The sequence below is a fragment of the Poecilia reticulata genome, linkage group LG3, assembly GCF_000633615.1.
Source record: "Poecilia reticulata strain Guanapo linkage group LG3, Guppy_female_1.0+MT, whole genome shotgun sequence".
Classification (NCBI taxonomy): domain Eukaryota; kingdom Metazoa; phylum Chordata; class Actinopteri; order Cyprinodontiformes; family Poeciliidae; genus Poecilia; species Poecilia reticulata.
This window is the reverse complement of record NC_024333.1, coordinates 18,509,289-18,531,087: the sequence shown is the minus strand read 5'-3', so window position 1 is coordinate 18,531,087 and position 21,799 is coordinate 18,509,289. Positions and strand designations below refer to the sequence as shown.

At 37.4% G+C, this 21,799-nt stretch overlaps 4 protein-coding genes across 4 annotated transcripts in view; 2 read left to right on the top strand and 2 right to left on the bottom strand.

The window, feature by feature from the left end:
• The window catches only part of LOC103462581 (polycystic kidney disease protein 1-like 2), a 19,458-nt gene extending 17,050 nt beyond the window's left edge, over positions 1 to 2,408 (bottom strand). Inside the window, exons 1-3 of the mRNA XM_008405465.1 lie at positions 2,090 to 2,408; positions 1,524 to 1,682; positions 495 to 683 (exon numbers count right to left, since the gene is read on the bottom strand). Coding sequence (XP_008403687.1) covers positions 495 to 683; positions 1,524 to 1,682; positions 2,090 to 2,408 — 667 coding nt within the window. The remainder of the gene's footprint in view (positions 1 to 494; positions 684 to 1,523; positions 1,683 to 2,089) is intronic.
• A 1,456-nt stretch (positions 2,409 to 3,864) lies between these two features.
• On the bottom strand, positions 3,865 to 6,024 carry LOC103462484 (zona pellucida sperm-binding protein 3-like). Its single transcript, XM_008405317.2, has 8 exons — positions 5,533 to 6,024; positions 5,334 to 5,449; positions 5,170 to 5,273; positions 4,918 to 5,089; positions 4,720 to 4,837; positions 4,547 to 4,632; positions 4,132 to 4,205; positions 3,865 to 4,051 (listed from the first exon to the last, which is right to left on the bottom strand). Exons 1-8 carry the CDS (start codon positions 6,007 to 6,009, stop codon positions 3,996 to 3,998), a joined length of 1,203 nt encoding a protein of 400 aa, XP_008403539.1. The 5' UTR covers positions 6,010 to 6,024; the 3' UTR covers positions 3,865 to 3,995.
• Positions 6,025 to 6,928: 904 nt separating this feature from the next.
• bola3 (bolA family member 3) lies at positions 6,929 to 9,916 on the top strand. Its single transcript, XM_008405315.2, has 4 exons — positions 6,929 to 7,106; positions 7,190 to 7,313; positions 8,855 to 8,943; positions 9,312 to 9,916. The coding sequence occupies exons 1-4, from the start codon at positions 7,047 to 7,049 to the stop codon at positions 9,372 to 9,374; spliced, it is 336 nt and encodes a 111-aa protein (XP_008403537.1). The 5' UTR covers positions 6,929 to 7,046; the 3' UTR covers positions 9,375 to 9,916.
• A 98-nt stretch (positions 9,917 to 10,014) lies between these two features.
• Positions 10,015 to 21,338, top strand: vat1l (vesicle amine transport 1-like). Its single transcript, XM_008405316.2, has 9 exons — positions 10,015 to 11,213; positions 11,858 to 11,987; positions 12,115 to 12,330; positions 12,609 to 12,751; positions 16,426 to 16,529; positions 17,105 to 17,160; positions 17,290 to 17,484; positions 20,248 to 20,331; positions 20,853 to 21,338. Exons 1-9 carry the CDS (start codon positions 10,999 to 11,001, stop codon positions 20,949 to 20,951), a joined length of 1,242 nt encoding a protein of 413 aa, XP_008403538.1. The 5' UTR covers positions 10,015 to 10,998; the 3' UTR covers positions 20,952 to 21,338.
• The last annotated feature ends 461 nt before the right edge of the window (positions 21,339 to 21,799 follow it).

Sequence of the window (21,799 nt, the reverse complement as noted above, 5' to 3'; positions counted from 1 at the left end):
TATAGATCTATATCTATATCTATATCTATATATCTATATATATATAAAATAAATGTGTGTGTCTGTATAAATGTTACCAGGAAAATCAATAATTTGAACGTCCAAGCAGAAACACATTACAGACCATCTATTTAGCTCCTCCAGCAGGGCTTTGATGTATCTAGAGATATTTTATCTGAATCCATAAAAAGATAATTTTTTTAATATTTACTGTTTAATATTTTTTTATTATTTTTTTTATTCTTCAGGGTTTTTTTTTTTTTTTGCCAGTTAAGTAATTTTTTATAATGTTTGCGAAGGATATACAATTCAAATACAAAATGCAATTTTTCTTTAAAATAACTGCTGTTGATAATTCAGAGCTGCTAACACACAAATTTTTTTAAAATAAACTGTCGTCTACTCCACTTCATAAATTTTTGTATTTTTGTAATATCCTTGTGAATTTCTATATCTATTTAAGAAAAAAAAATTAAACATTTGAACTCTTGTACCTTTTACTGATTCCAGGACATTAATCCAGCTACATTCCTCCTGGGAGAATGCGGGCAAATCTGTGAAGTGGGATCGGCAATAGTGAACAGTTTTTCGCCCGTAGAAGGCATCCTCGATCTCTAGAACCTGTCCCGAACCACATTGCAGTGTCGCATTTTGGCCTTGACATGCAACTGTTCTTCCAAAATCTGCAAAGAAAAAAAAAAGATACAATTTAGCATATATCATCTTGGAACTACCAAGGCTGCAGCCTGTCAGGAACTGAAAACTGCAAGACCATCAAGGTGGTGTTAAATCATCATGCACTCAGACATTCCCAACCAAGAAGCTCAAATCTTAATGCCTTGTATTTGAAAAGCAATCGATCAATTCTGAGGACTCCAAAGTGCTTTGTTCTACAATCAGTCCTACACACATTCACACACCGACGCCGGTAAGTTACATCGTAGTCGCAGATGTCCTGGGAAAAAACTGACACAAGTGATCCTGCCTTACCATCGGTATCAGCATTAAGCGAACACAACAGCAAAGCTACTGAGAAGGACTGAGTGAGGATTGGACCAGCAACCTGCCTACCTCCAGAGCCACTGCTACCCATGGGCTCAGAAACGAGATGGACTGAAATTTAAAAGCGTCTTCATGAGTAACATGACCACAATGAAGCGATTAATGTTTGAGGTAATGCTGTTGAACCTAAAAAGATTCAATCAATTGAACATGGTGGTGGTAGCATCATGTTGTGGGTCTGCTTTGCTACCAGTTGTGCTGGTGCATTTCAGAAAGTAGATGGAAAAAGAAACTTTCTCCAAAGTCTTCCAACACTTTTTTTATTTATTTATTTAGTTTTTCCAACAAAAAAACAAAAACAAAACAAAGTCATGCTGTTGCACTTCTAAATTACATTTTTAAAGAAAAAGGAAATTTGAAGTTGTTTTCTGTCTAATCAATGCAAAAAGGTAAGAAAGGATGGAGAAAATTAGGATTTCAAAACTCAAAATCAAAACAATGCAGGTGTAAAAGCAACATACCAAATTGGCAGATGAAGTTCAGTTCCTGCGTACAATTTTCTGTGGCCGTCCACTGGAATCCTGTGTCTCTCAGGATGTATCCACATGTCGCCCGGGCTTCTGGTAAGTTTACCCAGTTACTGTAGCTGACATCTGAACCATCCAACCATGCAAGAGAACCTGGGGGAAAAAAACAACAAAACAAAAAGAGAAATGAAAGAGCACTCTGTAAATCCAATTGTCAATTTTGTCAAAAGAAGTTCAATAAAATGAGAATTATCCCTCTGTTTACCTCTTCCTTACCCTATCCAAATGTGCTTGTCACTCCATATTTGTAAGTGAATAAACACTCCTAACAACGCTAATGATGCCTGCTGAGATTACAGCTGAAGTCATTGTGTTCAGATCTAAAGTATAAAATCCACTTACATCATCAGTGAAGTGTTAGATTTGTTGCTTTAATATGAAGCACACCGCAATCTGATGAAAAGGCATTTTTAATAGAAATGTTTAGCCAAGTAGGAAAATATTTACTAACTGCCATGTTAATAAACTTTTTAAACTTTAAAGCTCACTCATCCTCCTACCTTCAGTGGGCGAGACATCCAGTGTGAGGTTTGGGGATGCAGGTGCCAGCCCCAGCCACCAATCCTTATCCGGCTCTAGGTGCGTTTGGAGGAACTGCTGTGTTTCATCATTCAAGATGAAGACCAGGTGTCCACCACCTCGCTCACACCACCCTTCAGCTCTCAAAAAGGAAAACTGCAGACCCACAAACTCATAGCAAGCTCCGTCAAAAGCTGTCTGGTGTTTAGAGCATGAAATAACTTCTCCCAACTCAGCATAACAGCTGGTGGCGAGGAGGAAGACCACCAAAGTGTATGTGGTCAGAGAGACTTTGCCCATCTCTGTGCTCTGATCAGCTTCTATTGCAGCTCAGTGGCTTTTAAGGTTTCTGACGGCAGCACTTTGGACAAGGAGGGATACCCAGCTTTGTGGTCTGCCCATAATTCTTGAGCACAAATAGCCCCCACACATGTATGAAAAGAGGTAAGGTTGCTCTGTCAATAAGTCCTGATTGCTCCTCTGCCTCCATGACTGACAGTGCCACAAGCTGCAGACAGAGATAAGGTTCGCATTCACAACAACCCTACTAATGAATCTCTATCTGGTAATTAAAAATCAGATTTTATTTATAGGGTTATTTTCCAAATGTAAAATTTAGAGTATCAATTATTTTCACTTCTATAAGTGAAATTTTGACTGCCTTTTTCTCCAGTCTGAGCAAGCAGACGGTAATATGGATAGACTGTATGCCCAGCTGTTTTCTTTGCCACAGAAGTAAAATCCGTCTCTGGTTTGTTATGTAATAGCACTTTGAATTGCACTATACACATAAATGTGCCTTGTTCTGTAAAATTTGATGGTCCAGCTCCAATTTATAGCATTGTTTTAAATACATTTCCTAAGAACTCATTGAAGCAGAGACTAGTTTAGCAACAGTAGGTTATGTTCCCTTTATATTGGTCCCATGTAGATACGGTGAAAGATGTAGATGATTTTGCACTTTATATAGAGGACCCATATTCCAAACTAGAACTAGACAACTCGATCCACACCATGCTTTAACCGTTATCAAGATTAGGCTTCAACGTTAACTGGAAAGTCATTGGCAAACTTTACAGAAATTTCTCATGATTGAGAACTAAGATTATAAACAGACAGCAGTGAGAGAGAAAAAAGGATTTTACAGGAAGTTTGGCTACAAATCTGGATGAATACTCCACATCAAGTTTAACATGGCAAGATTTCTGCTGGAAAAATTTAATCGGGTTCTTTTGTTGCAAAGTAGAAATTGAGACTAGGTAGTTCACAGTTCTCTCACTAAAGGAAACTATGAAACTCTTTATAAATATTACAAACCCGTTTAGAGTCCCACCCCAAAAAAGGAAAATACCAGGTGCAGATCAATCAGAATAGCAAAATGTTTCAGATTCACTGTGGTTAACCGTTACAAGTCTTTGGCTGTAAATCCCATTTTTCCCCAGAGTTGTTCCTTCTGAAGACTTATTGGCAAGTAATCTGCAAGATGTTTATAAATCATAATGATGAACAATGTAATTTTCTGTTGCTTGCCCTATTCCTCATGCATGTTCATCTTTGCATTAAAAAACATTTCTCCAGAAGGAATCCAACTTTGATCAGGGACTTTGGTCATGCCACAGTGTGGTAGCACATGAGATGAAGCACTTCCCCTCCACCCCCTCTCATTTCTACCACTAGGATTTGAAAAGTTACTGCTGCAGCTTTGGTTTAGTAAATAGATTCAATATTCCCTCCAAGTGCAAGAAGACAAACAGAACATGTTTAAACATAAGATTTATTGAGGGTAAAGGCTCAGATCAGCATGCAGCAGGTCTCCTGGTAAAATTATACCACTCAATGTTTCCTTCAGTTTTGTGTCAGGGTAAATGTGATTAGAGTCCTTCTTGCTCATTTCCTGGGAATAACTATGAAGGGGCCCAGAGTCAAAGTATCACAAATATCATCTGAAAGACAAAAATATGAAGAGCAATGAAGTATTGGATCATCAGTTGCAGTTTATAAATTAGCTCCAAATACGACTTGCCTTTAGATGTCAGTTTACTGCAAACACCTTTGCAACACTGACAAACACCATCAAGTCCATCCACATTCTTCCAGCTGAAATGCATACATGAGCAGTTTATGCATTTATGTTTGACCAGAAAGTAGTTTTGCCAGTCCTGCAATACTCAGGAGTTAATATTTACATTACCCCATATAAGGTGCAAGCTACTGATTTTTAAATAGGTGGGCAAATAATTTGCTTTAGTCCAAGTGTAATGCACATTTCACTGCCAGGACATTCCTGATTTAATGTCTGTATAGATGCTTAATTATTGAGGGCATGTTTGAAGTTGGGGAAAACTTGAAGGCCAATACAAGTCAGAATTGTATTAAAGTTTTACACTTACAGTAGTTTGGGGTGGTGGAAGCCTCTTAATTCTCAAAGAGAAACTCACCTTGAATTAATGTAATTGCAGACCTTGTTTGTGGGGCTGCTCCTCCACAGCTGGCGTGTAGCTTTAACCTCACAAGTTACATATATCTATGCAGTAGAAAGAGCCCATAAAATTTCCTATTTTACAGTTAGCATTGTCCAAAAAAAAACAAAACATGATATAAAATGCTTTACAGTGTTCCTCAAGTCATCTTGAAACAAGAAGGCATCAAACTGGAACTGAAGTGAACTGGTTGTCGATCTGGGTTTGAAGACTGAATTTAGACCTCCGTCTCTGGCATCAACAAAGCAGCTGAAGAACAAACAAGCATTTCCAACTTGAGTCAATATTATCCAAGACAAGCCCCAATACAGCTTTATGAACTTTGTTACCCATGGTTTTCAATGAAGCAATATCTAGGTACTGATGTAGAGTCGGCCGTCAGAGTGGCAACACAGAGGTCAATGAAAAGTTTCCTTTGATCCAGACCAGAGTACGAGACCTCAAGGTGCAGTGGGTCACCAAGGTAAACGGTGTTGGAATACTTCTCAGCTGACCAGTCATCTGTATGCAAACACAAAATCATTCCTGTCCCAGTCAGGAGAAAGCCATTAAAGAAAGAAAAAGAGAAATAAAATGCATACCAGTTTTCAGCCTCAGAGAAAAAGGAGCGCTTCCCATAGGAAACTCTGAAGAAATTGAAACAGATGGGGGGTGCTGCTGGACAGTGCTGCTCACAGTGTGAACCCTGCAAAACAAGTAGATTCAAAAGTCTTCCTTTTCAGAAAGACCGAAAAGTACAGGGTACCTTTTATAATGGCAAGAAACTGGAACGACAGCTCCAGTAGCCCTTGTGATGCCAAGGGAGCCAACGACTGGAGAGTGTATCAAGTTGTTTGAGTAGATCAAATTGTTGCCAATTACCTAGAAATGAGGGAAGAAAGTGGCCAAAGTTAACATTTCACTTCAGATAGCCCATCATGATCCCAAAAGTGTGAGCAGCTTACCATTAATTTGGAGCCACAGTCCTGTAGGTCAGCTTCTATAACATATTCTCCATCACCAGCATCAACAGCTTGGCACGGTTTGTTTTTCCAGTACTTGGCATCTCCCAAAAATAGCTCTTGTGGGGACACCAGACGTCCATTGTTGTAGAAGTCAGCCTGGATGAAAATGATCATGGAAACCTCAGTGCACTCCACTTGGACAGTAGTTTTGCCATCATGGGTTGGTCTGCTGGAGTCTTCCAGGCTAACAGTTTTATATTCCCTTCCTTCAGCATCAATCATTGGACCTTCTTTTAGAGGTCTAATGGCATCTGAGACTCTAAAAACTAAGGATATAATCAGCAGCAAAACCACAGAAAGAACTGCAAACCCCATTGTTGTCATGGCCTGTAGCAAGACACAAAGAAGAACATTCAGCTGGACCCACACAGCAAAGAGAAAAAGACATATCACTCTCCTTCTCAAAGGCATTTCCATTCAGCACAACTAAATCACCTGGGGAAAACAGCTGAAAGCAATCACTGATTAGTTAATGGAGGAGGAGTAATCATTTATCGGGACAAGTTCATTATGTACATTTATTATTGAAACATTTTTAAACATTTTTAAGGTATCAGATGTGAGATAAAAAAAAAATTGTTAGATTATTTTTTGTTAAGTGCAAATGTTTTTTTTTTTATTCTTGGAAGATGATTTTGAATTATAAAAACAAATGTTCACAAATTGCTTTATGACTTCGTTATGGAGATTTAATATACTTTACTGAGAAAATATTACTCTATTAAAGAAAAGCTAGCAAAGTTTTGGGTGAATGATGAAATAATGTTGAGCCGAAGGGGTTGAATAAAATCAGTGGTAGGAACAAGAAAAATTAGAAAATAGACATGATAAAGTTAAGAGAGCAGTTGCTCGTCCCTTTGACAAATTGCAAGGATGTTTTGTATGGGAAACACTCTGGCCCAGTTGTCTAGCTCTTATAATTTGACTCTTGTTTTACTCTCTAAAATCCTTATGCTTCCCAATTTTGCCCTATAATAAATCATGATGCCTAATATATCTCTTGCAGGTATCACAATGCAGAAATAATCACACGGCCTGCCCAGTGTTAATTATTTTATGTCCAAGTGGTGTAAATTTCACCTTTTTCTGTTATTCTGTTATCAATAGTCAAAGTTATTTTAATACAAAAGCTCCTATTTTGACAGTGTGAAATTGATCAGCAAGCATACACTGTAAAATATGCAGGGAATTTGTGAATAAAAAATTTAGTTTAAGAATTTTTAATACAGGATAAAAACGATCACCGCAGTAGGTCGCTATGTGCAATATAAGCACTCTGATGAATCCACTGGGTGGCAGTAGTGCAGCTCTCGCGTTGAAGTTTAGTACAAGACAGTAAAGAACAAGAACAAACCCCGTCATTTTCCGGGGACGAAAATTGTTTTGGGGGACATGACTTATTGACTGCTGTGAGGTTGTCTAAACGTCTCAAAAGTGACGCTCCTTTGTCCACAATGTTGGCCTGTACTCGTCTCTGCAGCAGTACTATATTCAGCGCTTTTCGCACGACTCCGGTACATCAGATCTGGATTTCGGTCACATTTCAGTCCTACCGTAACTTCCTGCGGTAACTCCTGCTCTGTGCCTCCCCCCTCAGGTAGCTGCTGTCGGTCAGCTCCAGAGAGGCTTTTCCTCGCAGACAGACGGAGAGGAGCGCATCGCAAGCGTACTGAAGGAGAAATTTCCTCTGGCCTCCAAGCTCAAAGTGACGGATATATCAGGTAGACAAACTGTACAAAGAGTGATTATTAGACCGGACTTCTTATGTGTTTTGTAGGGTGACAGTTTTCACCCTACAAAAAACATCACCTATTATTCCAGGTGATGTCTTTTTGTGTTTTCTTCGGGCATTATCCAAAACTGTCTAATGGTCTACGTACCTAATATAGACATGTAAGGATGATAGACTTGTAAAAGTGAGGAAATTTGAACTATAAGGGTTTGTCAGAAGTAATTAAGCATGGGAAAATATTTGTTAACACTTTATTTGAAGGGGGCGAATAAGACTGACGTGACACTGTCATAAACATGACATAACATCTGTCATGAACATGAAGCCTTCATGAATATTTATGACTGTTGTCATAAAGCGTCATTCGGTAAATTATGACACTTTTAGTACAAAGTTGACATTATTCAAAATGTCTTTGTTATGACAACTTGACATTAACCAAGAAATCATTATTGTTATAAATTTGTTATAAAAGTATTACTGATTGCACTTTAAAAATTAGATAACTTTATGTTATTAAAGGTAAAGTTTAAACAGTAATGATGTTTTGGTTAATGTCAAGTTGTCATAAAGACATTTTGAATAATGTCAACTTTGTATCAAAAGTGTCATAATTTACCGAATGACGCTTTATGACAACAGTCATAAATATTCATGAAGGCTTATTGATGTTCATGACAGGTGTTATGTCATGTTTATGACAGTGTCATGTCATGTTCATGACAGGTGTCATGTCATGTTTATGACAGGTGTCATGTCATGTTTATGACAGTGTCATWTCATGTTTATGACAGTGTCATGTCATGTTTATGACAGTGTCATMTCATGTTCATGACAGGTGTCATGTCATGTTTATGACAGTGTCATGTCATGTTCATGACAGGTGTCATGTCATGTTCATGACAGGTGTCATGTCATGTTTATGACAGTGTCATGTCATGTTTATGACAGTGTCATGTCATGTTTATGACAGTGTCATATCATGTTTATGACAGTGTCATGTCAGTCTTATTCGCCCCCCTTCAAATAAAGTGTTACCAAATATTTTTTAAAATGTGTTTTTGAAGACCACGATTGGCCCCGAACATGTCGAATTTTTGAAATGAAACAAATCGTTTTAATGTTGGTTTTTACATAAAATGGACATGTCTCCATCTGTGTACTGTCATTCATCAAACAGATGGGGCCAGTCATTCATCCATCTGTTAAGTTATTCAGTGGCTCTTTCATAGATCTATTGATACATCGATGCCCATTTAGATGGAAGAAATTGCTCCAAACACAATACTGTCTGACGTGTTGTGTATAGAGGATCAACACTCAAAAATACATCCACCCACACATCCTTCAATCCATTGCTGCAGTAATCATTGATTACAATCCATGTATTTTCTAAGATGCCTGAAGAATTAAAAATGATCCTTTTCCTTATTCTCCTTATCCTAAAAGATAATGAGTTGTGTGAAACAAGAAGAGCCCCAGCTTTGCAGATGACATTGTTGTTTGTGTCATTGGTCTCTGTGTGTTCAGGTGGCTGTGGGGCCATGTATGAGATCCATATAGAATCCAGCGAGTTCAAAGGAAAAAGAACTCTTCAACAACACCAGCTGGTCAATCAAGTAAGCTACCAGCCTGGCACATCAGTTCTGGCAGCATCATCATAATGATAAATCCACAACTGCGCAGAAAAAGTTTGGGCACTGTGGAAACGGAATTAAACTGTTTGGCCACCATTTAATTATCTCTAATTAAATAGTGCACAAAAAGATGCTTCACAGTGTTATGCTTGTTTTAAGTTAGATGAATATAACATATAAAAATGTACATCTGTCAATTTGAATCTATGTCAAACTATCTTCTTGACAATTATGTCTGTCAACTCTCTAGAATTATTCCTATATTTTGACAAAGTATTGAGCCTAAACCACATTTCCTTTTGTTTCGATCAGAATTTCATTCACTACCTGAAATCTTCTGTCCCCCACAGGCCCTGAAGGAGGAGATCCAAAGCATGCATGGCCTGCGAATCTTCACTAATATCCCAAAGTAACAAAAAGACAGAACAATTCACTTCTGAACCACAAACCCATTTTGCTTTTTCATCTAATAAGAATGTGCAGACTCATCAAATGTGGTATATCGTTTAGCAAATGCATTTCAACAACAACAAAAAAACACAGTTAAGGCATCAGCAACAGAGATGTAGTTACATTTTCACAGTAAAAATGTGAAATACATGTATAGTAAGGTAAGAGTAATTTTTTTTTGTAAAGAATGAAATCTTAAGATGTAAAACCAGTAACAGCTGTTATACGCACAACATGACCAAATGTATGGTCATGATCAAGTCACTCTTCTTCCCTGTTAGGGGGGGTCTCTCAGGGTTGTTTGTGAAGCTAGTGTTAGTCGTTACGAGTACCTGAAATCATCCACACATGCTTTCTTTAAACTACCTTTCCAGCAATGTGATCACAATGTATGTACAGTTCACTTAAAAGTTGATCTATTTTAAAATTTTGTTTATCAGTGGGTTGTCCACAAATCTTGGGCTTATGTTTTAAATGGATTGTGTAATAAAAAGCAGCAGCTTTACATGAGTGATTTTTAAAAACAGAACAAAACATATAGATCAACTAGTACATATGAATATTATTATTGGTGTTACTATATTTTCCACTTTTTCTAACAGCATTGGAACAAAAAGCTGAACGACTGAAGTAAGTTATCTCAGAAGATGCCTGGTGGAAATCAGCAGATACAAGTATTATTAGTGATAAGAGACACTAAAGTTTGAGTCACAAATGTGTGAGTTTTAACACACATTTTGGAGACTTTTCTTCTTACATTCAGCTAATTTTTTAAAATATTCTTTATAGAATATAAATATAAACAATTTGACTAATACGTTTCATGTACAAAACATATTGCACTACTGAAGTCTCATATTGCATTTTGAACTTATTTGGTCAACCTTGTCTTTCAACGCAAGTTGGTCAGGTCAAGGTAAATGGCCTGAATTGAACTCAGTCTGCAGGTTAAATCATTGGCTATGAGGAATTGAAGAAATGCTGAAAAGCTATTTGAAAGAGAAATAAAAAGGTCAAAATATTACGAGAAAATGTAAAATGACAAATACATGCAAATAAGAACTCTACAAAACTTGCTAAAATTGTTTGTTGGTGTTTTATGGTCATTCCATAAATAGTTGCACGTTTTTAATTGTAGTTTATTCGTTTATTTCCTGGCTTACTTTAATCAACACGTTTACATAAGTTATTTCTGCATATATTATGCAATTTATGTGTTACAGTTTGTCAGTTGTCGTCACAGTATTGCTTTGGAAATGGAGAAAAAAGTTCGTTCTTAATCTGTAGCTTTGCTCTGTCCACCAGTAGATGGCGCACCATTTACTTTAACGGCGGAGGATTAATGATTAATACGTGATTAAATATTTTCTTCGTTGCCAAAATAGTAAACTTTCGTGTCTTTTGTTGAAAACAAACAAACAAACAAATAATAAAAACCCAGAAGATTCGTTTCATTATTTTTTAATGTATGTTTGCACGTATAATTCAGCCTCCAGCCCTGACTGAGCTCAGGAAAACAGCCCCTGTCTGCTTCTCTCCACATCACTGTGGAGAATCAACGGAGAGGGAGAGCAGCTGGACTCCGACATGGCTAAAGAAGGAGTAGATATGACAGAAGAAACCGAGTATATGATAGACAGACATGCAGGTAAAGAGGCGGTGAACGTGGAATCTCCTTCCAACGCCAAAGAAATGCGAGCGGTGGTCCTGGCAGGTTTCGGAGGTCTGAACAAACTCCGGGTTACCAAGAAGGCAATGCCCGAGCCCCAGGATGGTGAAGTGAAGATCCGCGTCAAAGCATGGTGATTATTAGAATAACAGCTAACATATTCTGATCTTAATTTATAGACGGTTTTGTGCTTTTGCATGATTTTTTATTTATTTATTTTTTAAAAATCTAACTCTGAAAGCCGAGCAGCATCTGATTATACAGAAATTCGCAGCCTTGAATCTACAGGTCTTCTTTTTTTTTTTTTCTTTAGCAAGAGCTTTTCTGGCTGAAGCCTGTTCATCATAAGCAAAACTCACCCAACGTTTCCAACCTGATTCAGTCATTTCAAACTAAAATGCCACATTTTTCTTCTCCACTCTTGTAGAGCTGTGCTTGTATTTCTTGCAGAGCTTTTCTTATTTCCCACTGCAGCTAAGCCCCTGCCAGTGCTGGCAGACAGACAAATGAAAGTGCATTTCATTTTTGTTCAGTGCAGCATATGTGAGGAATCTGGCCTTGTGTTCTCAGAGGATAAGCCTATGACTCACTGCTGATAATAATAAAAAAAGTAGCTGTGGGTAAGCCTTAAATCTTTTAGTAGCTCATTTTAAATATGTCATTTAACTCCTACTTGTGGACTGAGACCCTCCAAAGGCAAGTGTTCTTCATTTAAGCATTAAATCCGGAGCATATCACATCAACAAACAACAAAATCTTCATTATTTTGTGTTGCAGTGGCTTGAATTTCCTGGATTTGATGGTACGTCAGGGGAATATTGATAATCCTCCAAAAACTCCCCTTGTTCCTGGATTTGAGTGCTGTGGAATAGTGGAGTCTGTGGCTGAAAACACACAGGGATTTGAGGTGGGGTTTGTGCAGCAGCTCCTGAATATATGCTACGTCGATAAATCTACATATGACTCTGAAACAAAAGTTTAACCGGAAGAAGTTGTACAAATGCTTGCTTGACGTATGCGCATGTTTCTCTCAGATAGGTGACAGAGTTATGGCGTTTATGAACTACAATGCCTGGGCCGAGGTGGTTTGCACACCAGTGGATTTTGTTTACAAGATGCCAGACGATATGACGTTTACCGAGGCAGCAGCGTTCTCCCTGAACTTTGTGGCTGCGTATATGATGCTCTTTGAAGTTGCCAGTCTGCAGGAAGGAATGTCGGTGCTGGTCCACTCAGCTGGGGGTGCAGTGGTAAGTACAAAAGCCATGAAAAAGTAAAATGGCACTTCATTAAACAGCATTGGTGCTTTGGAAACTGAAACACCTACTCACTGAACGGATAAGCTGTGTTTGTTGAAAAGAGACGGATGCAGCCGTTCTAAAAATCACCCTACTAAATGTTTTTGCAAACAGACCATTACTTTGTGTGATAAATTCTATGCTTTTATCTGTTTCCAGACTTTGATCAATTCTATGCTTTTATCTATTTCCAGACTTTGATGAATGCTTGTTGCTGTTATCATTTTCAGGGACAAGCAGTGGCTCAATTGTGCTCCACTGTACCTAATGTAACCGTGTTTGGGATCGCCTCCTGCTTCAAGCACACATCCATCAAAGACTCTGTGACACACCTTTTTGACAGAAACGCCGACTACATACAAGAAGTGAAAAAGTAAGAATGCAGGATTTTATGTTAAATGTGTTGCGTCAGTTTGAAACTACGGCGGCTCAGGTAGCTGATGCGATAACGTGGACTTTGCTGTGGGCAGAGGGCTGCACGAGGATGCAGATGCTACCGGTTGCCTTATTTGTGGTTGAGTGGCAGTGGTCCCCATGGCAACTACGGGCTGCTCTCAGAAAGCAGTGGCATTGTGCAGGTCTGGGTGGAGGTCTGCTTGTGGAACAGCTGAACCAATTAGGGCTGGGCAGTGATAAATATTACTATGTAATACATGCTGTCTGCTCGACTGCAATTCAAAGAGGAGCTGCTGTGCAAGAGTCTGAGGTCATCCCTTATTTCTGGATATATTGCATCTAAGGAGTCCCTGTTTGTGATAATCTTCTAAACGTGGTCTTAAACATTATTCTCCACGCTGCCAAAGTTGTTCAAAATTTTTAGTGCAATATTTTCACCATTTATTCCTAATCCCGGTCCAGTATTCATTTATTTTCAGGGTAATGTTTTTGGTTTGGTACAGGGCAGGACATGTCAAGTTTTTTTTTTTTCTTCAACAAATACATTTTTAATCATCCAATTGATACAAAATTCACAACAGATCTCAGTAACAAACCAAGTAAGTAATCCACACATGAAAATATATATTTTTTGTAAGTTATGCATAATAAAGTGGAATGACACAGGGTCCCAAACAAAGAGTCAATAAAACTCTCAGTTTGTGTCACAGGAAGAAGATAAAGGTGCTAGAATGACCCAGTCAACCACCTGACCTGAATCCAATTAAAGGCCCTTAGAAATAACTGAAGATCAAAATGCATAAAGCAGCCCCTAGAACCTTCGGGATCTGAATTTCTGACATAAAAAAAAAAAAAAATCAGATTGACTAGTTTCTGTTAATACTTGACCTACTAATTATTCTGGCTTGATTCAAGGACTGAGCCAGTGTTAATTCTTGACAATTATGACAATGGAATTGCTAGCAGCCCTTAATTAAATTTTAAAGTCTGCAGGTAAAACTTATAAATTTCACAATTACGCTCTTTGACAGTTATGAAACATTATTTTAGCACTAGCAAGACAAAATTTTGCAGTTCATTAATTGATGAGGTACCTTTCTGGTCCTTGGTCAGGTCTTTACTAGATTTTTCCCCTATATCTTAAACAAGTTATTGTTCTTCTTGTGTACATAATTCAGGCCTTAAATTTATTCTCCACATTTCTCACTTTTACATGGTGATGTTCAAGTACAACCACTAGCCATGACAAGCCAACAGACACCATTTAAAAACATCAAAATAAATTAAAAAATGCAATCCACAACTTGACAAATGACCTCTCTCATGCTAGGTTAGAAGCCAATGAAAAGAGATGGGCTTTCAAAACAGTTTGAAAAATAGACAGTGACTACTCAAGAAGTAAAAAAAGAAAAGCTATACAGGAAATGGGTGAAAAAGCAACCTATGTCCTAAGACAAACCTTAAAGGCTATCAAAAAATCTATTTAGATTATTCATCATGAATCAAAGTATAAGGAAAATTCAAATAATGTGAAAGGTTTGTACTACATTGAATATTTATGTTTTGCATTAGAACACAAAAAGATTCACAAAAGCTTCAATAGGAGTGATTTTACACTTACACTTATTATCAGCATTGGTTGTGGATTAGTGTGCTTTTCATCTCTCTGGCCTTCACATTCTTCTCAGGATCAAGTACAAAGTTCAGTTAAATTGGTCGTTTTGCAAAAGGCAAAAACCACGAGAATCACAAGACCACCAGTCAGTTCTGCTAAGCAGGTGCTCCAAACTAAAGATCAAAAAGCAAGAAACTGTGATCCTTTTATCCCTTATTTTATTTCATCTTCACTCCTTTAACAAGTCTCAAAAGGTTTATGTCTGCTAATAACTTCAGCCGCAGCCTTTTTGTAACTCAGTCTAATATGTTGTGGATACTGCATATCTAATTACTCTGTAGGCAGTGCTGAAAAGAAACGTGGGTTGTAGCCTGCAAGTTTTTCAGACAGAAAAACCCAAGAGAGTAAATGATCATAACTTTATGAATCCATGATTAGACAGAACATAAAGTCTCTCTGCAGGATGAATCACAGGCTGTATTTATGGACTCGGTTGTTTTTGCCCTTTTGTATTTAATCTTTGCTGCTATAAACAGAAGTTATGTAATCATATCTTAGCATAAAATAATTTTAAAAAAAAAACAATGTAACATCCAAATTTTCACCTGTTTCTGTAGATCAATTTTTCAACGTATGTTCAGTGGATCTGAAACAATTAGTCAGATAACTGATAAGTGATTCAAAGAAAATGAACCTGCAACTAAATCTGCACTGTGACTAACTGTAATCGGGGATCTGTCACATAGGCATTTTTGATGTAGGCATCTATATTATGAACCTGTCAAGAATTAAGGAGAAATGCAAATTACAGTGTTTGTCAATGCTCAAATAGTTTGCTCCATTATGTTAAGGCTTCTAAAGACACACTCAAAACAAGAACGTTTTTTTATTTATTTATCTTATTGTAGCTTAGGATTGGTTGTCGTTTTAATTAATTTGATTAATATAAATTAATTACATTTTCAATTTGTAGTCAAATGTCTAAATTTGAGACTTATCTTAAGCTTTTCTTTTATTCCTTTATTTATTTTAGACTTTTTTTCACATTTCAAAGTAGAAAAAGATCAAATAGATTTCCTCCTAAAGCCATGAGCCATGAGCTTACTCTTAAGTTAGATTTCCAACTTGACTGCCTTGTATTTTAAAATGTTGTGGGATTTAACTGTTTGGATCTTGCTGCAGTGCTTTAATTCTTTAAATGGGGAGAAATGTCTTATCATCTCCGGTTGTTAGTCGTAGTTTGCACAGCAACAATTAGCAAAATCTGCCGGTTTCACAAACTGACACTGAACACACACACACAACAGCATGAATCTTTATCAGTGAGAAAAATCCAATAACTAATATTTCAGCTTGAGCTAATATGTGTTATGGATTCTGTGATTACCTTAAATTTAATCTTGATCCAAGTTGAACCGGAGGTCTCCAGCCCTGGTCCTCGAGATCTACTGTCCTGCAGATTTTAGATGTAACCCTGCTCCAACACACTTAGATAAAATGACTGAATTTCAGCATCTCATTGAGCTAAAGGCCTAGTAAGGACTCACTCATTTGATTCAGACGTTCTGGAGCAGGGTTAAAACCTGCAGGACGATATATCTCAAGAACACAACTGAGTTACAGATTATTTGATTAAAACTTCCCCAACATCAAATGCATGTTTTATAGCTATAAAATCCACACGTCACTGGAGTAACATCAGGACAGAGGTCTGACAAAGTTCATTTGTAAGGACCCAAATCCTGACTCAGAAATCAAAGCTGCCTGTTTGGGTAAGTAGTAATCCGAACAGGCAGCTAAAACAAAAACGACAATTGTTGTGCAACTTGACCTGAAATTTGCTTCAAAACTGAACTCACCTGCTTTGAGCTAAAGAAATAAAAGAGTCCTTGCAACTTCTGAGCGGTTGTGCAATTAGACAAACATGTTTACCCCTTCAGTATGATGGAGACTGGGCCCTCTTGGACTGCTTGGTGCTTTCATTGCTGCTGGTAGCTGTATTTTTCAATGAACTACACTTTTGCTTTGATCAACAGGATCTCTCCAGATGGAGTTGACATTGTGCTGGACTGCCTGTGTGGAGAAAACACAGGGAAAAGCCTCAGTCTCCTGAAGCCACTGGGAACCTACATCCTATATGGTACAATAGGACAATGTTTGAGCGTATTTAGCAAGTGTGATACATAAATATGCATGTATTTATCTGACTACAAATGCTAGCTTTACCAATATTGTTTGATTAAATTGATGTCGAAGTCAACTGAAAAGCGCTTAGAGATATTTTTCTGGTGAATTTTGTTTCCATCAAGATGAGCTACACCAATAATCTCCTGTCGTTTTCACAATGAGAGGAACCTAATGTGACTTTTTTTTATCAGATTTTTTTATGTTTTTCATTATAATCATCTTGCATATCTTGGAGTGATTAATGTGTACAGCAGTAATACTGGCTTCATGTACTCTTTAGTCTTCAAATGTGATTAATTGTCTGTGTTAACTGATACAAAGGTCCTTTAGTTCCTGTCAGGGCTCATGAATTCAGCTTAATCATTAGGAGATTCATTAATTTGTTCTGAACATGTAAAGGCATGTTTTCACTGACCTAAAGGTCTGAGGTGCTGATCGTCCCCCGCGCCTCACCGCTGACAGGGGTCAAAATTGCCTTTTGCTGACCGCTGTCCAGCATACTGAAACCCTTTATTCTGGTTTTTACAGGTGCGTCAAATATGGTAACTGGTGAAACAAAGAGCTTCTTCAGCTTTGCAAAATCTGTGAGTCTGAGACACAACGCATCCAAATTGTAAAGAAACATCATTATATATTTGTCCAAATCAATATTGAGCGTATATTGTGTATGAATAAGTATTTTCTGGTTCTTCTGTTCTATTTTTATTCCTTAGTGGTGGCAGGTGGAAAAGGTGAATCCAATTAAACTTTATGAGGAGAACAAAGTCATAGCGGGATTCTCTCTCCTCAACCTTCTCTTCAAACAAGGAGGATGTAATCTCGTAAAATCAGCAATGGACAAACTCTTGAGTCTATATGAACAGAAGAAGATCAGGCCTGTCGTGGACTCGCTGTGGGCGCTGGAGGAGGTAAGAACCTGAGGCTCTGATCTTTGAATCGCTGGTCAAACGGCATTGATGAGTTGTCTGTGTCCTCATGTTTTTTTGTTGTTTTTTTTTTTTCTCTCATGGGAAACGTATAATGTAGTGTTGTCGTTAAACACTGGCAAACTGCTCAGGCCATTCACTGTAACCATTGTCCATGAAGAATTTCATTAGAGGGCTGGATCGCGTGGGATGTTGTGTCAGGCCTCACTTGTTAGTATGGGTGGAAGAACAATTAATTGGACATTAGTTTACATGTTGACCATGGTAACCTTTCTTTCCTGACTCAAACACTGAGCAGGACGCATTTGAGTGGGTCAAATCAGAGAGGGGTTTTCCTCAGAATATGTCTTAAGTGTTTCTAATTCTCTCGTCTGGTCTTCAGAAAAATTTATTCTAATAAAAAAACACAACAACAAAAAAAACAATAAAATTCAATCAGTTTATAATTACCCAGGAGGTTACTGGTCACAAAAGTCCTAAAATCTTATGGTGTTTGTTCCTTTTCCTGAGAAAAGCAGCTGCCAAGCAGAAAAGGAGGGAAACATTTCCAACCTAATTTTGCCCCTGGCTTGGTTGTTGCTTTTCCATTTAACCACGGAAAATTTGTGGCACATTGGCTGCAGACAAAGAGCCACACATTCAGTTGTGGGTGTGTAACTATAATGAGAAAACAAGATATGTCCTCCTTCTGCTACTCACATTTTCACTTTAATGAGGAGCAATGAGGTTAAACTGTGTGCTGCTTTGACAAGTTAGATGTGTTTTTGATGCAGAGACTGTTGGCGGGCTCATCAGAGTAAAATAAAAAAATACATCAATTTTCTTTTTTTTATGCTTTATAATTTCCTACATGTGAACTTTTTACCTTGAGCAATTCATTTAGGCATAGGAAAACACTTAGTACCCACGCTCCATTATTTTCAGGGTTAAACTTTTATTCAACTAAAGTCTTTATAAAGTTCAAATTTTAAATGCTATTTTCAGTGCTTGGTATGAGTTAATTCTTGAAACAATTTTCTTATTTGTGCTGTTGTCACCCAAAAGGTTTGGTGAAAACAATTTTATATACAAGAATCAAAGCAGGCACCAGAGGGCTTAAGTGATGTCCTCATGAATGTTGCAGAGTATTAGAGGCAGTTGATTGAGCATCTGATAGACAACCGAAATAATGAGCTCATCACTGCCCAGACACAAAATCCCCCCTATAGATTAATTAGACAGTAGTTTGATAAGAATTGCATTTTGATGGTTGCATGAGACCATGTTCACTTGTGGGATGCGATTTTTAAAAAGTGCCATGGTTAGTGAACGAGAACGCTCCCAAAACTATCATCATACCTTTATGAAAACATGACTATTTTTTTCCATCTTAAGAAATGTAACTCCAGAGCCTGATGCTGCCACCACCATCTTCCTCTGGGGGCACTTTGTTTTTGTTGTGATGTGCAGTACTGTTTCTTTGTGGCAAAATTTGTTAAGATTATCATTAACGCTTCTGAGAGATCACACTGATGGTTGAATGCTTTTGTGGAAGAAAGAATTTCTGTTTTGCAGCCTACGGAGGAAACCACAGATTGTTCTCACATGTGGAACACAATCTGTGTTTGTTGGAATTTCTTTAGCTCTTTCAGTGTTGCTGTCTGTTCACGCTGGGGAAGTTTTCAACATATCCACGTACACACCTGTGGGAACCTGGCTTAGTTGGAATTGCAATTAGTTATACTACTGAGTCAAACACAAGTGTTAGAAAAACAAAGTGATCACTATAAGACTATATCAACCAAAAACACAAGATGTATTTTCATTTACACAGACAGAATTTAAACCTGGACACACAAATACATTGATAAAATTCAGCAAAGTTAGAGGACATATACAGGAATCGCATAATTCCAGCTTCAGGCTTTTTAAAGCATTTAATTCAATACAGCTGAAAATATTTTGCATACTTTATGTTCCCATATTCAGATTAAAGTGACAACTGTCCAGGATTGTTGATCGTTGACTGTTTTTACCTTTGCATGAAGCAGACATGCAGCAGTAGTACCTGCTGCAGTTGCCTGTTTAGTTGCTGTTTTTATGAGTCATATCATAATTTAACTATTAAAGACCTGGGCATCATTGCATTTTTTCTTCTGAGTTGATACTGGTTTTGGCTCAGTTTCAGAGCTTGATCACGATAAATATCAATTAATATACTTTAGATGGTAGATCATAATCCTCCTCTGATCTCTTTTCCTATCTCTTACAGTTCAAATAGGCTTAGTTCATTTCAAAATCTATTTTATTTTAATATTTTAACACAGTTTGGAGAGTCAGTCAGTGGCTTTTAATCGTAGCTGCACTGAAATTGGAAATCAATGTTGTATTAGTCTGATTTCTCAGTTTTTAGTCTATTGCTGCAGTGGGTGGAGATCTGTGTCACCAAGTTACAGCAGCACTCTTGCAGGAGGAGAAGCTGCTCAATGTCAGAGGATGCAATCAACATAAACAGCCCAGTTTCAGAGCCCTACTATAGAAACATGCACTAGAAACAGCCTGGGCAGAAAAAACGGCTACAGGAAATAAGTGTCAGATAGTCAAAACAAGTCTTTTCTCTGGCATTTACATAATTTTCAATGGAAATTTAATGACTTTGGAACCATATTTATTTGAAACTGTATACCTTCAATTATGATATTTTGCTACATGTAAAGAGGAGCCTAAAATGTAATTAATTACATGTTTGTGTTTGTTTATTTTTAGGTGAAAGAGGCTATGCAGAGAATTCATGACAGAGGCAACATTGGAAAACTTATTCTGGACGTTGAGAAGTCTCCGACCCCTTTGGTAAGAAAAGAATTGAGAAGAGAATAGAAGACGAAAATAGCAATAACCTCATACAGGATGTAAAAAAAAGCTGGGTGAAGAGAGTCAACACTAGATACTAGATACCGGAACTTAGCAAATGACTGCGTAGTTGCCAAATGCTTATTTATAATATTATAAATAGTGTGTATTTGTGTACTAAACAATGACACAATTGTATTTATTTATTTTGAGTACGCAACCATAAAGGCATTTGAAATAATCAAACAAGGTTGTTGCCAAAAGGTATTCTTCTGGTTTTAATTAGACATTTGATGAACGTTTTTCCATAAATTGTGTATTGCTTTAATGTTTCTGATATCTGTGTCAAAAGTTTAGCAAAGCTCACAGCCATAGGCGAAAGGTGAATAGGATTTTGTCATATTTCACGGTACCTCTTATTTAATTTAAGAAACAGACCTTTATTAGAGAGCAGATGTGTAACCATTTGATGTCATCTCACATTTGTTTATCTCTGCTCAACATTACTATTTTACCACTAGATGGCCAACGACAGCACAGAGACCAGTGAAGCAGGAGAGGAAGAGGAGGAGCCCGAAGGAGATAATGACAGCAAGGAGCGTATGCCTTTCATTCATTAGAGTCGATGAGAGCCGGTACTGCTCACCTACAGACTGCATAGATTCACCACAGAGGAACTCAACCAGTGTGTATATATGTCTGCATGTTCTGTGTGCATGTATGCATAAATGTGTGGACGTCTTTGTGCTTTTCTCTCTGTTATCTATTACTTGTTAGTAGATTTGGAAAAGAAGAAATATGACCTGTTTGTCTTTGGAGCAATTCTACTACAGTAACTTACTCTATATTGATGTAATGTCAGTATTTCTGTGTGTTTTATAAATTATAAATTATCTGCCTACAGTACGCTAAATTAGCAAGTTTGGGAAAGCATACAAACTTGCTGAAGCAGTCATATTGATGCTTAGCACAGCATTTTTGTTAACAATAAAACAATTTGAAGTTGATCTGAAAATGGAAAAATATGACAATTTATCTTAGTGTCTTAATACTGACCAATGATGCACAGGGATGTAAGCATACGTCCCTGTTTAAAGTCCAGGTTTTTGCAACAAATTATGAGACCATGATAAATCATTCCGATACTTCCTCCATATTTCCTGCTTATTTTAACTGGGATAAAAGCAAATCTGTTAACANTATATATAAAAAACCACTACAATAATTTGATTGGGTAAATCTACACCCACAAACATTCAGTGGAAGCGCCTCTTGATTTTTATTTTACACTTTTAGTTGTTTTTGGTAGGAGTCCATCATCACCCTACTTCTTGATCTAGCAATATTGCCCTGAAAAGTTATCAAAATCAATCAGTGTGAGGACATCTGTTGTCCACAGCCTTCCTTAAATAACCCAAAAGATTTCCCTGCACATTTGGTTCCAGACTATTGCAAAACTTTGATTTTC

What these genes read in the sequence shown, in the direction of transcription:
- vat1l (XM_008405316.2), top strand. Translation starts at nt 10,999, where the DNA reads ATGGCTAAAGAAGGAGTAGATATGACAGAAGAAACCGAGTATATGATA. An exon ending in AAAACACACAGGGATTTGAG is followed by an intron (nt 11,988 to 12,114) that starts GTGGGGTTTGTG and finishes TGTTTCTCTCAG; the next exon opens with ATAGGTGACAGAGTTATGGC. An exon ending in TACATACAAGAAGTGAAAAA is followed by an intron (nt 12,752 to 16,425) that starts GTAAGAATGCAG and finishes TTTGATCAACAG; the next exon opens with GATCTCTCCAGATGGAGTTG.
- bola3 (XM_008405315.2), top strand. Translation starts at nt 7,047, where the DNA reads ATGTTGGCCTGTACTCGTCTCTGCAGCAGTACTATATTCAGCGCTTTT. An exon ending in CAAAGTGACGGATATATCAG is followed by an intron (nt 7,314 to 8,854) that starts GTAGACAAACTG and finishes CTGTGTGTTCAG; the next exon opens with GTGGCTGTGGGGCCATGTAT. An exon ending in AACACCAGCTGGTCAATCAA is followed by an intron (nt 8,944 to 9,311) that starts GTAAGCTACCAG and finishes TGTCCCCCACAG; the next exon opens with GCCCTGAAGGAGGAGATCCA.
- LOC103462484 (XM_008405317.2), bottom strand. Translation starts at nt 6,009, where the DNA reads ATGGAAATGCCTTTGAGAAGGAGAGTGATATGTCTTTTTCTCTTTGCT. An exon ending in ACTGTGGCTCCAAATTAATG is followed by an intron (nt 5,450 to 5,532) that starts GTAAGCTGCTCA and finishes CCTCATTTCTAG; the next exon opens with GTAATTGGCAACAATTTGAT. An exon ending in TTCTCTGAGGCTGAAAACTG is followed by an intron (nt 5,090 to 5,169) that starts GTATGCATTTTA and finishes GTTTGCATACAG; the next exon opens with ATGACTGGTCAGCTGAGAAG.